This window comes from Ambystoma mexicanum, chromosome 4p, assembly GCF_040938575.1.
Source record: "Ambystoma mexicanum isolate Mex_15411 chromosome 4p, UKY_AmexF1_1, whole genome shotgun sequence".
Taxonomy (NCBI): Eukaryota; Metazoa; Chordata; class Amphibia; order Caudata; family Ambystomatidae; genus Ambystoma; species Ambystoma mexicanum.
In genome coordinates this window covers 177,972,310-177,991,742 of record NC_090927.1, presented here as the reverse complement: position 1 = coordinate 177,991,742, position 19,433 = coordinate 177,972,310, and the positions used below count along the sequence as shown (strand labels likewise).

Genomic DNA, 19,433 nt, shown 5'->3' with positions numbered 1-19,433 from the left:
ATGATATAAAATACCATCTTGTGAGTAGTTTTTCCACTACTGGTGTGTGGTACAGGTAGGTAGCTAGTGGTATACTCGATATTGACTCCTCAAATACCACAGCCCCCTTCAAAAAAAAAAGGAACCCCTTGTTTGCTCAAATTTTTTTCACCCACTGATTGTGTTTAAAGACACACTTAAACATTTGTTTCATGTCAAGACATGACGAGTATATTGTTTTGTGTGCATGTTGATTGGTATTTGTAAATCATACATCTGCCATAGTGACTGAGTACATCTGTCAACCACAGTATGCCAGTGGGATTTGCAGCTGTAACCCCATATATGTGGAGAGCATGGGGAGCAGCTGTGGGTGGTGGCAAAAGTGGGCAGGGAGCTGCCCATCCTGACGTGTCATGGGCGTATTAGAAAATATTTGAGCCACAGCACTTAAGCACTGACTGGTTCAGTCTTGGCCAAGAAATTCATTATCCCCAATAGCTCAGTGGGCAGCATCTTGGGATATGCAGATTCTGACTGCAAGAGATCCATCCTTAAAAGCATCAGGACCAGTGAAAACTCTTTAGTTCAGTCCCAGGCGATCTAGTGGATATGTATAGTGCAGTGGGGGGAGAGGTTTTTGATGCATGATATGAAACATCCTATTATCAGGAAGGTTCAGAAGAGGAGTCCAGCGTCATGAACTGTGGGAGATGTAGTGACAAAAAGTGCACAAGCCTGATCTTGGTCTTCAGGTTGTTTAGCACCATGCACTCTGGCAAATGTAGCGCTGAAAATCACAAATGACATTTCCAGCTCTTGATGCCGGTTCCTGTATACCGGGACAGTGCATTGTGACTCATGTAAGCCGAAAAGTGCAGATTCCAGTTCCAGTTCTTACATTAGACCAAAACAGTGCAGTTTGGGGGCTTGACTACTGAAAAGTACAAATTCTGATTCCAGATCTTGCAGCGGAGCAGTTTAGTGCATTGTGGGAGATGTGTTATTGTTTTTGGCGGTTACATGTCTTTATACCGAGGTATTGTTTACCGAATCACTTATATATCAAAACATATACCTAGAAAACGTGAATATGGATTTTTATTTTCTCAATTTTTTAATATTGGTGTGTGGGGGGTCCACCCTCTAACTCCCATTTCCGATGCCTAAAAACCCATCCTGACCATTTCCCCTAAAACATTAACCCTTTTACCCCACCATAGATATAGTCGATACAAGGGTTTTCAAGGTATATGTTTAGCTATATAAGTGAATCGGTATATAATTTTCGATAAAAGACTGTGTACCATTTTTGGCATTAAAAACGGCACATATTTTGATAAAGCCTTCTTGGGATAAATGAATTTCCAGTCTTGAAATGTCAACTAGTTCGCTCTGGGTTGACCACAGACACATGCCGGCTTGTTCCAAACATCACCCAAGAGACACATGCCACATAACTACAAGTCACATAAAGACCTGGGCTCAGAGGAGAATCTGGTAAACTACAGTTGAAACTGTGAACATCCAGCCCTCCCTCTGAATAGGACGCGGGCATAAGAGTTGACACTCTCCGAGAAGGCAGGGTAAGGGGGACGGCCACTGGAAAGCGGAATGGGTTACTTCCTCCTTTGGCCTTCCCACATTGACACAGGAACTCTTATGAAAGGAGACACACTGAACAATCAAGGACAAGTGGTGTACCGGTGAAATGATGTTACAGCTTTGTGACACTCCAGAGCCATTTTCTGTCATTTTATTTCCTTCTCTTTGAACAGAATAACTCTGGCTGACTAATTATGTGCCTACTTTTGTCAATCTTCCATCCCTCAAGGACTACAAAGGACATGGGCCCTGACTATAGCTTAGCACTGAAAGCACCTGTGCAGCCACTCCTTTCATCCATCCTCAACCTTTGATCCTCAGTCCAATGACCCAAGAAGCTGCCATGAGAGGCGTGTGGTGCATTATCAAATCAGTTATTAGCACATAAATGTCTAGAGCACTAGATTCAGGACAAATGGATAAAAAAGGAGTTTGAGAGATCAGTGAGAATGAGCCAGGGGCTAGTTCACATCTGAACAAAGCTTTCCTTCCAATTCCCCAGCAGTAGTGCCTGAAATATGGCAAAAACATTATAGATTCCTCTTCAGTAGCAGTTGCAAAGGACAGTGGTGAGGACTCACTGTTGGGCTTAGGGACTAGGGGCCCAGTGTCCAAGCCAGTCAAGTGATTCTTAATTTAATGGAAACATGCTTTACACTGCTTCCACAAGCGCCGGCTGTTTGAAAGTCCATTCTTGATCTCACTGTTCTCAGTCCTGTCCATGGACAGGATCCTCGAAAGTTCACCGTACCTTGATTTCCTTTCTCACAGCCAAGAGCCAATTTATGATTCCGCTCTTGAAGTTCCAACCTTCTTTTAGGTTCTGAGGACCTGAGAGTTTTTCAGAGATCTGAGCCTATCTGTATTTTTACAGAGAGGGCATGACTATGGCCATAAAAGAAAAGTAAATTACAGCCCTGGACTAATGAACTCTGATTCCGTTGCTGAGCATAGAATTACAAAGTAAATCTGCCATGTGCTTGGCAGATAAACTTGTACATTTGGGAACTGAAAAACGCTTGGCCGTGCTGGTAAAAGGCAATAGTATTTGTAGGTGTTTCCTGTTGAATTATAGTCTTGTCTTTCTTTTCTTCCCCAGCCAGGAGTCCAGTTGCATTTTGTTGAGAAGGGAAATGGCCCAGTGCTGTGTCTCTGCCATGGATTTCCAGAAAGCTGGTACTCGTGGAGATACCAGGTAAGTTCCTTTTAGCCTGAAGCTTTGTGATGCTCGTAGGAAGTCTCCAGTGTGCCCCATAACTGTGAGGGCTTTGTCTGTACTTGTTATCCTCCTTCACATCCTCATGTGCTGACACTGAAGAGGAGACTGGAGAAGGAAGACATACGTCAATATTCTTTCCGATGTAGGATGTATTCCTTGTCCTGAATTGGTTTTTGGAATGTTGATGCAGATTGAGTCTGTGTGCATGATTCACAGTGCGTTTTCCAATGGGATTGCGGCATTATAAAACACTTCTATGAATCAGGCCCTATGTCAGTACGATTGGCTTCGTCATCAAACTCCATCAATGGTGCCAGTGGAAAGAGCATTGTCCCATATACCCCATGTGGTGAATTGGGTGTGTCATCTGATGTTGATAACACACTTTAGGGCATGTTCAAGGGTTTGGAAGTGGGATAACCGATTTCAATTAGCGATATTGTTTGCAAGTGTGTATCGTGAGGTCAAGATGTAGAAAATGCAAAGTATAGATGATACCTGTTTGTGATGGGGTAGCAGATGTTGACGTTGGAGATATCCTGGTGACAGAACGTGACTCGAAACTAAGGTTCGATGAGCAGGAGCTAAAACCAGCTACCGTGTGTCAGGCATCACCCGGTATGCAGGAGATATCCTTGGGGCACCAGGAGAGTGTACACATCTTACCGTAAATCTAACTTCCACATGAGATGCACAGTTTAAATTTTTGGCTATTATGTATGATCCATTATATTTAAATGTGTCCAAGACGTGTCCTAATTCTTCTTTGTTAACATTCTCAAACACTTAAAAGTAAGGTCGCATATGCATGTTTGTAAGGCACCATTAGTCCTGGGGATTGCCAAAGGTAGCTCCTAGTAGCTGTTGGTTTCCCGCTAACCAGGCCCTTCTAGGGGAGTAGCAGAAGCCAAATAGATCCCAGCGATTTCTAACCCTGCAGAATCTCCAAAGCAATGCAATGGATGCATTTGAGGCCTACCATCAGAATTCCACAGCATTGGAGCCTTCCTTATGTTTTTGATTTTGCAAATGTTATCATTTATTACAATATCGGTCATATTTGTACCTTAGAATCAATAAGGCAGGAATTGTTAACATTTGTCCATTGTATAGCCTTGATTGCTTGGAAGAACATGTTTTTCTTTTGATTGAATTAATTTTTACTTACTTTGATAGAATGTATTGTGTTATTATGCAGTGTGAAGCCACATAGGTTTGTGTGGATGTGTGTGTTCATGTGGGTGTTTGTGTGTATGTGAATGGAATGTGGATAGTTTACTGTTATGAAGTAGGCTGCAGATAATGACAAACTGCTCTGATGCCGCAGTTTTTCTGCCCTTGCCATGGGAGTGTGATCCTGTCTGTGGTCCTGTTGACTAGAAAGAAAATTGTGGTTGAACGAGAGCAGTGTGGGTAGTCAAGAGATTTGGAGGAGTGTGAAGAAGCCGTGAGAACACTATCTGGTGGATGTGACAAATTGGATTCTGCGCTGCAGTCGTACAAGGATGAGCAGGGGTAAATTGGCCCACTCAGCCCTCACTCCTCTACAAACCAAAACACAATGCAATCATACATGTAAAACAGGGACAGTTAAGAGATATACCACCTTTGCCTTTTGTGGTAAAGTGGGCAGAGGGAAGGCTATACTCTCAAGAAGGGTGTGTGACGATGAAGCAGTAGAGACCCAAACAACATAGTATCACAGTCCAAAATAAAGGGAATGTCCAATCAAGGTTCTGTAAAAATATAAACACTAATTAAACACACCTTCTGTGTGTAGAAAGAAAAGACATTACTGCACAAAAACTCACCCCAAAGTAAGGGACAGAGAATAAGCAACAGCCTGGAGAAAGTAGCACTCTGAGCATAGTTCGAGGGGTGGTAGGTAAGGTATCTTGCTGAAAACAGGGGCAATTGTGACCAGTTCAAAGTCAACAGTAACAGGATTCAGTTCTTGGTAGGCTGACTCATCAGACACAGGATTGAATGTTGATGCATTCTGATCAGGCTCAGTTCAGCCATGTAGGATCGTGGAGAACCTGGCAGCAAGCAGTGTTGAATAGGAGCAAATGCGGGTGCCCTGTGCGGTAGAACAGCAGCTCTTCAACGATACAGTTCGGGGAGGTCCCAGGAACACTTCGCCGTTGGCCATACCAAGTCGGTTTTAGCCACTGGGAAGTGTTGATGAGTGATGCTCCAGCAGTTCGAGTCGGAGGGTGACGGTCATTGAGGTGGTGATCTCGGGTGTGTCGATGTGCGATCGATGAGACGTAGTTCTCGGGCTAGCAGGGCTGAGCTGTGGTTGTAACCCCCATTTAGAGTTGACGTGTGACTCTCTGGTGATTCGGTTCGGGTCCCGGTATTGAGCAGTTGCCTCAGCCTAGCAGGTGATGTGCTTCACTAGGACACAATGCAGTGTCGTGCTGGTTTAGATGCAAGCAATAGTTTGGTTGGTTGGAGGAACGTAGACACTTGCGCCAGCGCCTTCCCTCTTGTTCAAGATGCAATGGTGCGGTTGAACAGGGAGCTTCAGCTGGTCTAGCCCTCTGATTGTTGTGAGGCCTCCGCAGAGGACTGGAGGACAGGATGCTTCCATTCGGTCTGATCCCCTAGCTTAGGTATCTGTTGCAGAGTGGTCGGTCCTGGTCCACAGCACTGGTCACCCCTGATGTGCCCTGGGAGGGGTTAGGGGACAGGCCTTCCTTCTTTCTTGTACGGCTTTGGGCCGTGGTGGACATTGCCTTGTTGATGCCACACCCAAAGCGCTTTGCTTCAGAGGAAGTGGGGGGCTAGGAAATGAAAAGGGAGACAGTGAGTAACAGGATGGTGGCAGGTGTCTTCCAGCGACCAGAGCCCTTTCACCTATCATACTCCCACCCCATTCCCACCTTCTGATGACAAAAGCCTTTCGACATGCAGCACCCTTCTGTGAGGCTACTACTCCTGAATGTGTATTCTCATTTGATACCTGGGCCCAGGACAGCTGCCTGCTGTGCGGCTGTCTCTGCGAGGTTGTTACTGGCCCTCACAAAAGGGATCAAAGAGAGGCTGGGTCATTGGGGTTTCCGTTCTGCCATTTGGCAGTATTGGTCCATCTGAGCCCAATACACATTCCCTTCCACAGCAGGACTGACTCACAGGAGCTGACACATGTGTAATATCAATTTGGATGTGGCGGTCATGGTCATAGGTCGTGCCATGCACTATGCCTAACTAAGGCATAGTACATGGCATACTATATGTTGACGGACCTGACACAAAGTCTAACCCAACAAACAACTAATGTTATCAAACCCCCCCTTAGGACTTCTGCGGGACCTTAAACACAAACCCTGCACTATTGAGGTGTCCTCTATTTCAGCATTGCAGTCTCGAATTGATAGGAAAGTGATGATGAGACTGTGGGAAAACCACATCCACCAGGAGATCAAATTCATTCTATTGCTGAGTGCTGTTATTGTGACAGCCTTTAATTGCCCACCCATTCTTACCCATCAAAGAACTTTCTCTCTCTCCCCCTCTCCTCCGTCCTCTCCCCAGAAACACATATGCCATTAAGGTATTAATCCAGACCTTAGAAGACGGCCAGAAATTGATCAAATATATCTTGAGGACCCAAGGGAAATAGAGTTTTTGGTCTAAATTGTTACACAACTCACCACCACCTTAGTTGAGGGCAGCTTGTGCCTCGTTTTGCATGCATCCAAAGGTGCCTCCCTTCATTTTTCAAAAGTACAGAATATACGTGGACCCCGCTGTGTTCATTTCCAAATTTGACAGACTAGCAGGAGTGCAATTTGGACAGAAAAGGGAATTAATTGATATTTTTCTTCCCTTTTTAATCCAGAGAATTACAAGATCATATTGCCAACACCACCAAAGAGACCACCTATCCTGAGATCAAAAGGACATTCTAGAAAGGTTAGGTGAAGAGAAAGGGGCTCATGTTCATCGGGGACGTAACACAAGAAACACCTTTACGCATGTTTCTTATGTTACCCTGCATTTTCATTCATTTGTATGGCAGAGGGGAGGAGCGGAACACAACTTGCGTTTCCGCCACCATACTTTATATCTGCCATAAAGATGCTCCAGCATTTGCGCCGGCATGGATTTTCAAGCCGGCGCAAATGGGGGATAACCCCCAAGGGGCCCGCCGGCTTTATGCACCAGCATAAAGCAGGCAAACCCAGGCAGTGTTTACAATTGCAATTAAACCCTGCCCAACATGCTAGCATTTCGGACAGGGTTTAATTGTAATTGTGAGCGCCGCTTGCCATGCAAGCATGGCAAGCGGCGCTCACAATGAAAAGTTAATGCTGCCTGGCATGTTTACTCACTTTGCACGGAAGAGTTCAAAAGTGCAGGGCAAAAGGCGGCATACATGTGTGTACGCTGCCTTTTGCCCTGCACTTTTGCTGTCTATGTGCATGTCAACACATAACAGCTCCCAGCTGCCAAATTACGATTTTGACAAACATGAGTCCCAAAGAGACCTCCCAACTGTGATTTAGGAACATCAAGCTGCGTCTTCTGGAAATACCTAGGCAGATGTTTTGTCACCTAAAGTATTTGGCAAGAAAATCACTAGCCACCAGAGATGCCTCAAATATGCTAAAAATGATGTACTATAGAAGTTCCTAGAGTATCTTCTTATACATATATAGGCAGGTTCACATGGGGTTCATCAGCTTGAACCTAGAAGATCAGGCTGTCCGTGAATATTCCCAAAAGACAACTGGTTGCTCTGATTCAAACTGCAGACACAACCAGGAAAACAGGAAGTCAATTTAACCACGATAATAAAATCATGCTGTTTGCCAGTGTGCCTCGGGCAAGTTGATGTTATCATCTTGAGTTTTGGTTTCACCTCAACACTGGGAGACCAGTAGGCCTTACAGTATAAGGTGTATAATTGTTAAAATATCACCATGGTGGATTTTTGTAGTAAACCACATGTAGTTGACCTTCAAGGACATGAATCGGGGGAAATGATTGGATCATATGTGTTCATGGGGACACGAGAATCTACTGCAAAGGTGAAATGCATACAAATGGAATGCAGATTTACTTTCTAAAGCTGGTAAATACTGGTATAGGAAAAGGCTGGAAACATTGGAGGAGTTGCCTAATAACTTGCACACTGCACCTCGTCTTTGTCATTTGCTTACCTCTTTACTTTGTCTGTCCTGCTCCTGTATTTTCAATTTTTTTTCCTGTGCTTGTTTTCCTTTCATATTTTCTCATAGGGCTTTTCCCTTTTTTCCTTTCATATTTTCTCATAGGGCTTTTCCCTTTGTCTTAATGAATGTATTTTGCATTTTGTCGACGTAATGGTCTTTAGGCATATATTGTTTAGCATGCTTTAAAAAAAAATGTGTATTGTTTTACAACATGCAACCGTATATCTTACAACCATTGTTCACCATACATTTACACGTACAGTTGTATATTTCTTTTTTTGTATCCTCCTCCATCACGCCCCCCCTTCCTTAACTCCCCTCTCCCCCCACCCCCAGCCTATGTCACACTGCACCGGTCTACATTTTGCCCCATTGGGCCTAGTCCTCGGTGACTCTCCACATCAAGGGCTGATTACTTCGGGACTTGCTTGCTCCGGTATAGACAGTTCAGCCACCAGTTGTCTCCAGGTGTCTAGGCCCCCATCCTCTGACTCTTGGTTTCCTCGCCTGGCTTCTCGCTGGCATGCTTCTTATTAGTTAGTTAAAACATCCTATTAAATGTTTCCTGGGTTGCTTATTAGGCTTATTTTATAAGTACTTGTCTTCTCTGGAAAGGTTTGGATCCAGGTAGATCTTAACTGATCTTATTTAGCAGACACTGGAAATAAAAACATTTTAACGTTATAATATTCTGTTGTGAGGACATATTTTGTGAGGCTTTGTCATTTGCATTGAAACCTATGACTACCAGTGTTGTTAAACTAACCTGAACGTTTTTTCTTATGCTTAGCTTTTCTTAGCTTGCAGGATCGGTAGAGTTTAGGCTCCCTCCACTTGCATGCCTTTCATCTAAATGCTCTCTCTGATTTCCATATGAATCAAGAGATTCTCCTTCCTTCTTTTTTCTCTAAGGCCACCTTGGAGTCTGAAAGAACTGTGCCTAATCTGGGTGTCTAGGAGGATATCTGAATTTTTTTCTTTTTAAAGAATATGAAGAAGGAGACATGCTCTTTGAAGCCTATGGGGGCCTTTGTGCTGGTAGGCAAGGAAATCATGACCCCATTATTTGCTGCATGGTTTCCTGTATTTGTAATACTGTGCAAAGTCTAGGTTTGCTCCTCTTGCAAGAACCTACAAACGTGCACTCATGTCGAAAGAAACTTCAATTGCCTTTCAGAACCATATGACGTAGAATGTCATCTATAATGCAGGCACACAGGCACTGATCTACAGATGCTAGTTCCAGTCCAAGCTGACAGATTCTTTCAACAAGAATGCCATTGGTTGCAACCACTGTCCTCCAGCCCAGTTTAATTCAAATTAATTTGTACCAGACGCTCAGTATTTTGAGACTACCACAGAGAATATGACTAAAGTTGCACCCAGAAAACGAAGAAATAAAGAAACACTAACAAGCCAATTGCACAAGACAGCCTCTAATTTGGAAAAACAAAGAATGCAGACCTAAGTAAGAAACACTATGGCATCAGTTATCAACTGAAGGCTGCCTCACTACATTGCATCAAATGAGGAAAACTGCAAAAACAACGTAATCTAATCCAAGCTGATGAAACTTACAGCTTCCACAATGTACTCCTGCAACAGTAAAATACATACATTTGAACACAATTTGCAAACACATAAATAAAAATCCAATTTCCATGGCAAAATGACCTTGCATCCAAAAAACAGATTGTCTTCTGTTAGCAATAGGTGACAATATAGCACACACTAAAGTGATTCCTGGCTATCGCCCTCGTGTGTAGAGTAATGTAATATAATTGGGCCTTGTATAACTTGACTTCTACTATGTTGGTGTTTGCTTCCGTAATTTGACTTAGTGGGAGCAGAGGGAAGGGTAAGAAGCAAAACCTATTTAGTTTGGGAATTTTTCATTTGGGAAGATATTTATAATGCGCATACCACGCTTACCGGGCAGGATTAACTACATCTGGGCGCAGGTGGGACATGCTCAGAAACAATGCTTAAAGAAGTGCCTGTCAGTGTTCTGTGCTATGTATCAGTGCTGTAAGGTTGAATTAAGAAAAAAGGAACATTTTCAGATATTTCTGGAAGATATCCAGTGAATTCAAGGATCGGCAGGAGAGAGGGAGAATATTCCAAAGCCTTGGGCCTATCACTGAGAAGCATCTGCCACCTCTGGTAGTACAGCGGCTCTTGGGAATGCTTACTAGGTGTGCATCAGAAGAATGATGGGACTGTGCAGGTTGATATGGTTGAATCTTATGAACACTGTAGAGGGACCAGCCTGTGAACACATTTAAATACCAAACACTAAATCTTGAAGGAGATTTGGAGGTGCATAGGCAGCAAATGTAGGCTATGTCTGCTCAGGGTGATTGGGGAGTCGGTTGGCAGTTTGAAGACAAGTGGAACAGCTGGAGTTTGAGCAGTCTGAGTATTTCAGAAGTCTCAAGCAGAGGGCATTACCATAGTCATGTCTTGATTTGACCAATGCTCCAACTACTGATGCATGATCAGAGTATGAAAGGTAAGGGAGAACACGTTGAAGCAGCGAATGCAAAGTAAGGAGCACCTGATGTATTCATTAACCTGGTTGGCTTGATTCATCTCGGGATCCCAGATAACACAGAGGTTTTTAACCTTGTTCGATAAGGTGAGAGGGAGGCCAAAGGTGAGTGGGAGGCCGAACATCAAGGGCGGCAATGGCTGTCGCAAAGGCCTACCGTAAGAGCAGTTGAGAAAGGAACCATTTATGTGGGCAGCAATAGCTGAGTTTTCATATTAAAAGAATTGTGAGATGTGTGTTTCAATGAACATTGCCACTGCAGTCTCTTCTGCCCCTTCTTTGACATGAGCCAGCCCTGTATGTGCTTGTTTGTGAGCTCAAATGTAATCCTCATGTTGCAAACTATTGTACCTGGTACCTGTTTTCCAGAGTCACACAACAACAACAACTTCAAGGGTTGCAGGATGTGTACTATATTGAGATGAGGAGGTTTTAGTTCAACCCAAGGCACTTGTCAAAACAAGTCTATGAGCAGAGGTACGAGAAGGGAAAAATGGACTGATTTCCCCCAAGTCATGATTGGCCTGTCAACATTCCCTGGATGTGGGTGCTGGGGCCATTGATGGGTACTACCAAGATGAGATAACGGTCGTTCTTTTTAACCAGCCAAAGTCCAACTGGTGTGTTAGAAAATATTAATTACAGAAATTGAGTGGAAGATCTCGAAGACACTGAGAGGGCCGAAGCTGGGCTTGACTAAATGACAGAGTCCCAGAAGAGAGAATCCCATACCATCTCCCATCCACTCCCAACCTCTGCATTGGTGGAATTTGAAGAGGCCCAGAGAATTAACCCACTTCTGAAACAGGATCAGAAGAACTTGGTGTCCGAAGAAGACAGTCAAACCCTGAAGAGCCCTTCATTTCACTGAGAGAAAGGTACTTCTATATCGAGTGGATGTCAACCCGGAGAAGCAAGGCACCAATTATTACCAGTTAAGTCTCTAGGCAGTTCTGGAATGCAATGATAGAACAAAAAACACATAGAACGGTATTCAGCTGGCTCTATTCGCCTGGAGTGTATGCTCAGATCAAAACGTTCCACGCTATCTACTGTGACGATCCTTCAGATGGCGTCACTACTTCAAGAGGGGACGGACCTTTCCATGGGGCCAGGGCAGTTTGCTGCTAACCAAGAATCGCCCTGGGTGCGGTGCAACGCGAGAGGATCCCATGGGGAGGAACTCACCTCCCAGAAGAGTAATGCAAGGATAGGACATGGCCCCTTTGCCAACCAACATCCAACAGCTATGTCCTTCTCTAAGTCATCCAATTATTTGCCTTTATGTTAAAACACATACATCTTTGATTTCCCCCAATAACTCTGACTCAGGTAACATTCGGAACAAGATGAATCAGAAAAGGTGGCTAACCCCTAAAGAACATACACTAACAATTGCAAACCATGTACGAGACTCTACACTAGGGCGGGGCTTATTATATAAACCTCCAAGACAAAGAAGTTGGCGGAAGATACCGCAAAGGAGGTTGAAGTACCTGCAGCACTAGAGACACGTTGTGAAGTATGGAGTCGAAAGAAGGCCAAAATCGAAAGTGAACAATTTGTTTTTAAGGTCGACGGCGGTACAGAGTACAAGCCCGCAAGAGGCGACAGGCTCGACTTGAAAACCCTCTGCTAAGAATTGAGGAAGACGGTCCAGAGGATAGCTCAGCGACAACATGTTCGCCTTGGAAGCAAGACGACACCAACACTGGTTCGATCCCCGTGTCCACGCTTAGAAACCTCTGGGTATTAAGCGTGTTATAAATAACATATCATATCACAGATGGCGACCGACACAGAGAAGGAGAAGAGAAGTGAGTCAGCGGGAGAGTAGCTCAGAAGAGAGAGTTGGTTGAATCAGGAGAGGCGGTCACCTGACAGCCTTTCAATCACGAACCTGCAAACAAGATCCAATACTACAACAACCAGAATCTTACAAACTGTAAAACCTCAGATTGGTGGCCAGCGAGAGAGTGGAGAGTCGGGAGATGAGAGGTCTGGTACTCCGCCTGACGGCCCCGCAAGTAACACCCAAGCATGAAAATCCGGTCCCAATGCAGAAGAACTGCAAGGCAATCGGAGTGGGCCTGCAAGACTGATATTGAAGGTTCTGACAGAACCTATGCTCCCTCGAATAAAGTTGTTATCCAATGGTTCGATTCCCCAACTCACCCGGTGGAGCATCCCATGCCGCATACAGGGAAAGGGAAAAGAATGACTATGTCCGGGTGGGATCAACCAGGGACCCGAACTTTGAAGGCATGAAGGCAAGACACAAGAGTACCACGCATCTGAACAAAATACGGCATAGAAGAGTGTACATCCACCCACCTGTCCACAGTAAAAAATTGGCACGGAAAGAATCCAGTCACCCCTCTACTTTAAGTCAAAAGAGGGGTTATCATCTTAGACTTTGAGGAGACCAAAAAGGGTAGCGAAACCCTGCGGGGTGCCACCCAACTATGCTCTCCTTCTTTATCCAAACACAATGACATCCCAAGAGGACTTGAGGTAGAGAGTAAAGAGGCCACAGAATTCAGCCACTCATAGGAGAGAAAGAAACAAATAAGGAGCCATCATCCCAACCTGTGAATTGTCGTAGTGAACCCTGTCTCTGTCGAAGAAATACCCACCAGTGCACGTGCGGTCAGGTGGAAAATGGCACCACCTCTTTACTGGTAGCCTGACCTTTTAAAGGGGCAGGAAGAATAGTTGGGAACTTTTAGGGTTTACCTTGAATACTAGAGTATACGATCAGCTATCTTCTTCTTCTTCTTTGTCCCAGTTTGGGACCAACATATATTTGCGTTAGGTAACCTTTTGAACTTTAAGTTGACTTTGATTTCAACGACAAGGAATATGCTAGGAGAAGGGAGGCATTCTCTTAGCCCTGCTGGAACTTTGGTGAACTGTTTCTTGAGGAACATGGGAAGGGAGTCATTGTGGGCTTGGATGGTGCTGAACCTTGGATTTGTTTGTTTTCGTTGTAGCGATAGGGAAAGTAGAAAGGTTTTGACCAGGACTGTTTAAGTGGATTTGACTGACATCCTGACGGCCCCAGTTATAGTTATGTTAGGTAAGGAAACCACCTCATATAGGGAAATATAGGTATTTTCTTGCTGGTAAATATAAATGTTTGTTAGAAATAGCATCACTTGATCAGTCTCCTACTTCCTTAACGCCACACTACCCAATCTGTCAGAAGATATCACTGGAGCCCCACCACCCATTGCATCCCATTGAGATCCCATTCTTTCGAACTGGCATGGACATTGTGAGGCCCTTCGGTATCTTCCAGGGAAGGAAGCAAGTACATCCTTGTAATCCTAGAATACACAAATAGATATCCGGAGGCATTTCTTTTAAGAAGAAACAACACTAAAGCCATACTCGACTCTTTCCGTTGTTCACCAGAGTTGACTTCTCTACGGAAATACTCATGACCAGAGCAGCAGTTCCATGTCCAAGCTAATGGAGGACATGAAATACCTAATGAAGATCAAGACCATCAGAACATCAGTGTACTTTTGTCAGATTAATGGACTGGTGGAGAGGTTTCACCAAGCACTGAAGCACATCCTGAAAAAGCTGTTCTCCAAGGATGCGAAGAACTGGAACGATTTAATCCCATTGTAATGACTGCCGATACAATTCAGAAGCACTTTGCAAGCAACAATGGAAAAGTCCTACCTTGTCTTCGGTCCATCCTGAAGGAGTGAAAGTTTACTGGAGACCCCTTCCTGAACCTTCCAACACAGGTATCAAAAAAGGGGTTCTCCGGGAAACCCTCCTAGAGGGACAAAAACCCCGTGTGGATGTAGTCCTGTAGGTGGTTCGTGTAGTTCCCTCACGGCTGGAGTAGAAAGTTTAACCAGATGGAGTCGCGATGAATTGGCTTAGGTGAGACTCTTCTGTGGGAATAGGATAGGTAGAATTAAGTAGTTATAACACCCTTCGCCTTATGGTTACTCAAGGTTGAATGAGTGAGATGTACCTGTGGGAGAATCCCAAGGAATGTTATGGAGAGTCTCTGATGGCTGGTGATGCGGTCCGGTCTACTAATGGTTAAAGAAAAAACAGAAGGGAAATGTTTGCATAAGATTTTGTGAGAAGAGAAGTGAAGGGGGACAAAGCCTGAATGTTTAGATCCCTACCTGTTGGGTAGGCCAGGATGCAGAGATCGTGTGTTGAGTCTTGGGAGTTCGGGGCTAGTGTCGAGACGGGATCGACCAAAGGGTAAGAAGACCACTGAGTATTTCGTCCGTAAGACTGAGCCGGGTGGAGCGGCTGGGTCGGACTGAATAGGGGAATATAGAGGAAAGTCCTGTAGGAAATGTAAGCAAAGTAAAGTGAAGAAAGGCTTCCCCAAATCTGACTCAATGAGAGGCATGTATCGCAGTTTCAGTAACTCACGGAGCGGAGCTGTGATGAATCCTAGCAACGCGTAGTACTCCTGGCAACTCTCGTTCATATCGTACTTCCGGAGTAGAAGGAGGAGTCTCACTCTCGTCCTTTTCACGAACCACTAGACCGCTCCTCTGAGCTGGAGGCTCCCTGTTGGTGGTATGAAATCGGATCCGCGGCTGTAACCGCCAACGATGCCAGAGAGTAGGACGCTGAAATCTGGGTGTAACACCCATGTGCCCTGCTTGCTGTAAGAAAGACCCCACAACCTACCACTGGATCTTCTCATTTCCAGTTTGTGTATGGTTGGAATCCCTGGCATAACCTCGATATTATGAGGGAAGAGTGGGAAGGGCATGAGAGTCGACGGACCAGTGATTATCCTATGGTACAAAACACCTGGGAACACATGGAAAAGGTACGGAACCTGGTAAGAACTCATCTGGCTCACCAGGAAACAGCCTAGAGTAAAGAAGACAAACTATGGACATTTCAAGTAGGAGACAAAGTAATGTTGCTGCTTACCACCACCCAAAACAAGATATTGGCAAGATGGCATGGGCCATACGTCATTACAGAGCTCATGTCCCACCTCACTTACAAAATCCCATAAGCTGATAGATTGAAACTATCCTAGCTATATTATGTCAACAAGTTAAAAGCCTGGAGAGAAAACACCACTCCGCAGTTGTTGGCCTTATATGAAAATAAAACCAGAGAGGCTCCCCTGGTGACTCAAGTCCTCTGACCATAAAGAACTCATAAAGTTGCTTCAGAGATATCTGGATTTATTCTCCCCAACCCCAAGAAGAGTGTTGGGGCTGGTACACAAGATCCAAACACCACATGTAAAGGTGATTAAATTGAAATCCTATTGTCTATCCGAGGCCAGGAAGAGGATAATCGGAGAAGAACTGAAAAAATGTGTACCTGGGAGTTATTGAAAGGTCCTACAATGAGTGTTCTTCTTGTAATCTCACGGCAATTTCTTCAAAATGATGCCTCACCACAGCAAGGTGGAAGCTGTTAAGGTTTTGCCATGGCCCCAAACCATAAAGGACATCTAAGATTTTTTGGGGCTGGTGGGGCAGTATAGATGGTTCATCCCTAACTTCTCAGATCTGGCATCACCATTGATGGCTAAATTACCAAGGTCCATCCCCACCTTGTAGAAGGGGATTAAGAGGCAACAACTGTTTTTCGAAAAACGTAAAGACCCAACTTTGTCAGCACCGGTGTTGGCCATGCCCCAGTTCTCACGAAAATTCCTCCTCCAAATGTATGACTCTTCGGTGGATTTAGGGGAAGTCTTCTTTCGGGTCAGGGAGCGGGATGAGACATTCATACCGTAAATCGCAAGCTCTTGCCTAGGGAAGAGAACTATCCTGTGTTAGAATTAGCATGTATGGCCGTAAAGTGGGCTTTACACAGCCTACGTTTCTACTTGACTGGTCTTCGATTCAAACTCATTACTGACCATGCCACTTTAGTCTGGATGGTAAGAACAAATACACCAACCCTCAAATTTTACAATCGATCTTGGCCCTCCACCCATACGCCTTCTCAGAAGGGCATAGGGCAGGCACACAACAGTTTAATATAGATTTTCTTTCCCAGTACCCCCAGGTAGCCAGCTGTCTCAGGGAAGACTGGCAGTTGGAAGAAAGATTGAAGATGCGTGATCGGGTCAGGGACCTGATGCTGCCAAAGGGGTATAGGGACCCCTTTCAACCTGGGATAGGATGCATATCAGGGTGTTTTCTGGAGCAAGTCCTGCCGCAGAGGTGGAGTGAGGGAGTTTGTAGGGCCCCAGTCGCTTTTCTACACCCCTTAAGTTCCTAGTTGCAAAGTACCACTTTTGGTTCTGCCATACCTTCTTTGCCAAATACTGGACAGTGTTCTCTCTTCTCTCATAGGACCACAGCAACCAGAAATCTATGAGGCCAAGTGAGCAGCATGCTACTCACTAGTGAGAGAGAAAGGGGTGCACAGAGAGCTGGCAGAGTGTTACCCACTACAGACCGGCAATAAGGGCATGCAGTGCAGCACCCCGTGACTGAAAAGGGGGACAGTCTTTGCACCGAGCTGCAATTACAGTACACCAACAGACCTGTAATTTAAAATGGGTTGGCTGAAAAGGAAATGTATGGATTGTGACCTCTATAACATGGCCTATTGTGGAGAACAAGTCAGAGATTGGCCCGGGGAACCAGGCGAGTCTTGGGATCAATGGAAGGGGAAAAGGGATGGGACTAGCCAAATGGGAAAGTGTGGGTAGTTTGCATGAGGAGGGGGAGCACCTAGAGACGAGGTGGTGGAAGGGAAGTGGAGTTGTGTTACATCTCTCTACGGCCGATGGTCTTGGTGGCGCCGCGGCCGTGTTCGTTTTGTTGCCGCAACTGGGGTTTCCAACATGGCTGCCGGCTTGCGCCGTCATTCTTTGCTTCCTGATTCCTCTCCTGCTCCACCGGGTGTCCCGCCCACCTTGGGTCATGTGACCCTTCTTATGCTGACAGTTCCTGATTGCCCCTGCTTCGCTACTCCCTTAGAAAACGCTCCGTAAATTCGTGGTCCAGGGTATTGTGCATTTTTATCCTACTTTACTTCCCACTTTCACCAATCTGTTCTTACCTTTAGAATCCAGCCTTCCACGCGTCTCGCTGCTACTGTTCTACGAAGCCGCCACCTTCTCAGTTCCACGTCTCAGTGCATGGCGTCAGATGTGAGTCTGGGTGTTCATTCTTATCAGAAGGGGAATCCCTTTCCTGCTTACCGCAAACTCTAACTCTGTGTCTCCTTTCAGAGTCCGCACCCAGCTAACGAAATCCCTGCTCTCTCACTCAACGACTCCGGCATGGAAACTTCTAGTCAAGGCTGTGGATCTCCCGCACTAAGTAGGATAAAGAGGGAGGGCTTAGATGTTAATTTAGGATCTTTTCTGACTCTTTCTTTGGATTCCAGGGAACTATCCTCTTCTTTGACCAAAACGTCCTGGCATCTAAGCCAGAATAATTTCCTCAGATTGGGGAGCTTGTTACACTATTTACAGGTGCCATTTCCATTTCTTATCGCTTTCCATACATCTACCTTTCATCTAATTTATACTTCCGATCTGTGCTTTCTTTCTATTAGACAAAGCACACAGTAAGCCCACTGGGATCCAAGGTTGAAGTTATCTGAAGAAAGAGGACAACAGTCCCAACATTCTCAATTCCAGACCAGGGGTTTATTACCAACGCTCTCCACTCCCGACCAGGGTTTTCTTCCCCAGAGGGTTTCCTTGGGAAGTTTGCCTCTATCAGCTACCTGTCCAATAACAGGCAGAGGGAGTTAAGGTGCCAAGGGGAATTTTCCTGTCGTCAAGGGCGATCTGCTGATGAGGTTAGTGTCACTGTTGTGTACCTTGGTTATAGACATAACAGATAACAGATATTAACAGATTTAACAAGTTGACTGTGTGGGGAAATTATCAGAGAAAGTGTTTAAGGTGAGGTATTGGTTGTTGAGAGAAAGTGGTACTTGGGTGTGAGAGTGCTTGTAACGTGAGTAAGGACGTAGGGGGAATGAGTTAGATTGATTGAGAAAGGTGACAGGGAGAATAAATAAGTGTCAGTGGGAGAAGGAGTGGTGGAGAGTACTGGGAGTGAAGAGTAGTGGAGAGTAGCAGTTGTGGGGTGGGGAGTAGAAAGAAGTAGAGAGTAGTGGGAGCGGAGAATAGAGGAGAGAAGATTGTAAATTGTAATTGGTCATTTATAACGTGCTTAATACACAGAGGTTTCTAAGCGTGGACCCGGGGATCAAACCTGTGTTGCTCCGCGTCTTCTTGCTTCCAAGACGAGCACGTTGCCCCTGAGCTATCCTCCCGAGCTGAGAAGGTAGGAGGAAGAGGCAGGCATAAGTCAAAATAACATTGAAGGGACAGAAGAGATTGAGAGGGAGAGAAAGGAGGGAGATGGGAGGAAAAGAAGGGAGAGACTAGAACGAAGGGAAAGGAAACTACACTGCATGAGGGCAAGGAATATGACAGCATGAGTAGGGAAGACGAAGTGGATCTTGGGTGGTTGATGCTATTGAACTGCCAAGAATGGATAAAGATACTGTTCAGAGGCCCTAGACTTCTTGGTCCACCTTTGGGGCCTAAGTGATTGCTAAGCCACCCATTTGCACCTTTTGCAACAATCCTTTTTTGTTAACATTGTCCGTGATTTATTGTCTTTCACCCCTGCTACTTTACCCAGAGTGCTTAGATCATCTGCACATTGCACATTCTGTGTTCTTTCCACAGAGATTTTTTTAATTTTATTTAATATTCCAATTATTGCATATTGGTGTGTCGTTTCGACAAACAAACTGTAATACTCCGCAGCTTCCACTAGATGTCGGCCTATGCACAGCATGTGAATCTACGCAGATACAAGCACTGGAAATACAATTACGGTGAGTAATGTATCCCATATATATATATATACACATATATATATATATGCTG

The 19,433-nt window shown here is 44.9% G+C and overlaps 1 protein-coding gene across 1 annotated transcript in view; it reads left to right on the top strand.

Annotated features, from left to right (window-relative positions):
- The window catches only part of EPHX2 (epoxide hydrolase 2), a 1,142,911-nt gene that overhangs the window by 322,557 nt on the left and 800,921 nt on the right, over positions 1-19,433 (top strand). Inside the window, exon 7 of the mRNA XM_069605642.1 lies at positions 2,684-2,779. Coding sequence (XP_069461743.1) covers positions 2,684-2,779 — 96 coding nt within the window. The remainder of the gene's footprint in view (positions 1-2,683; positions 2,780-19,433) is intronic.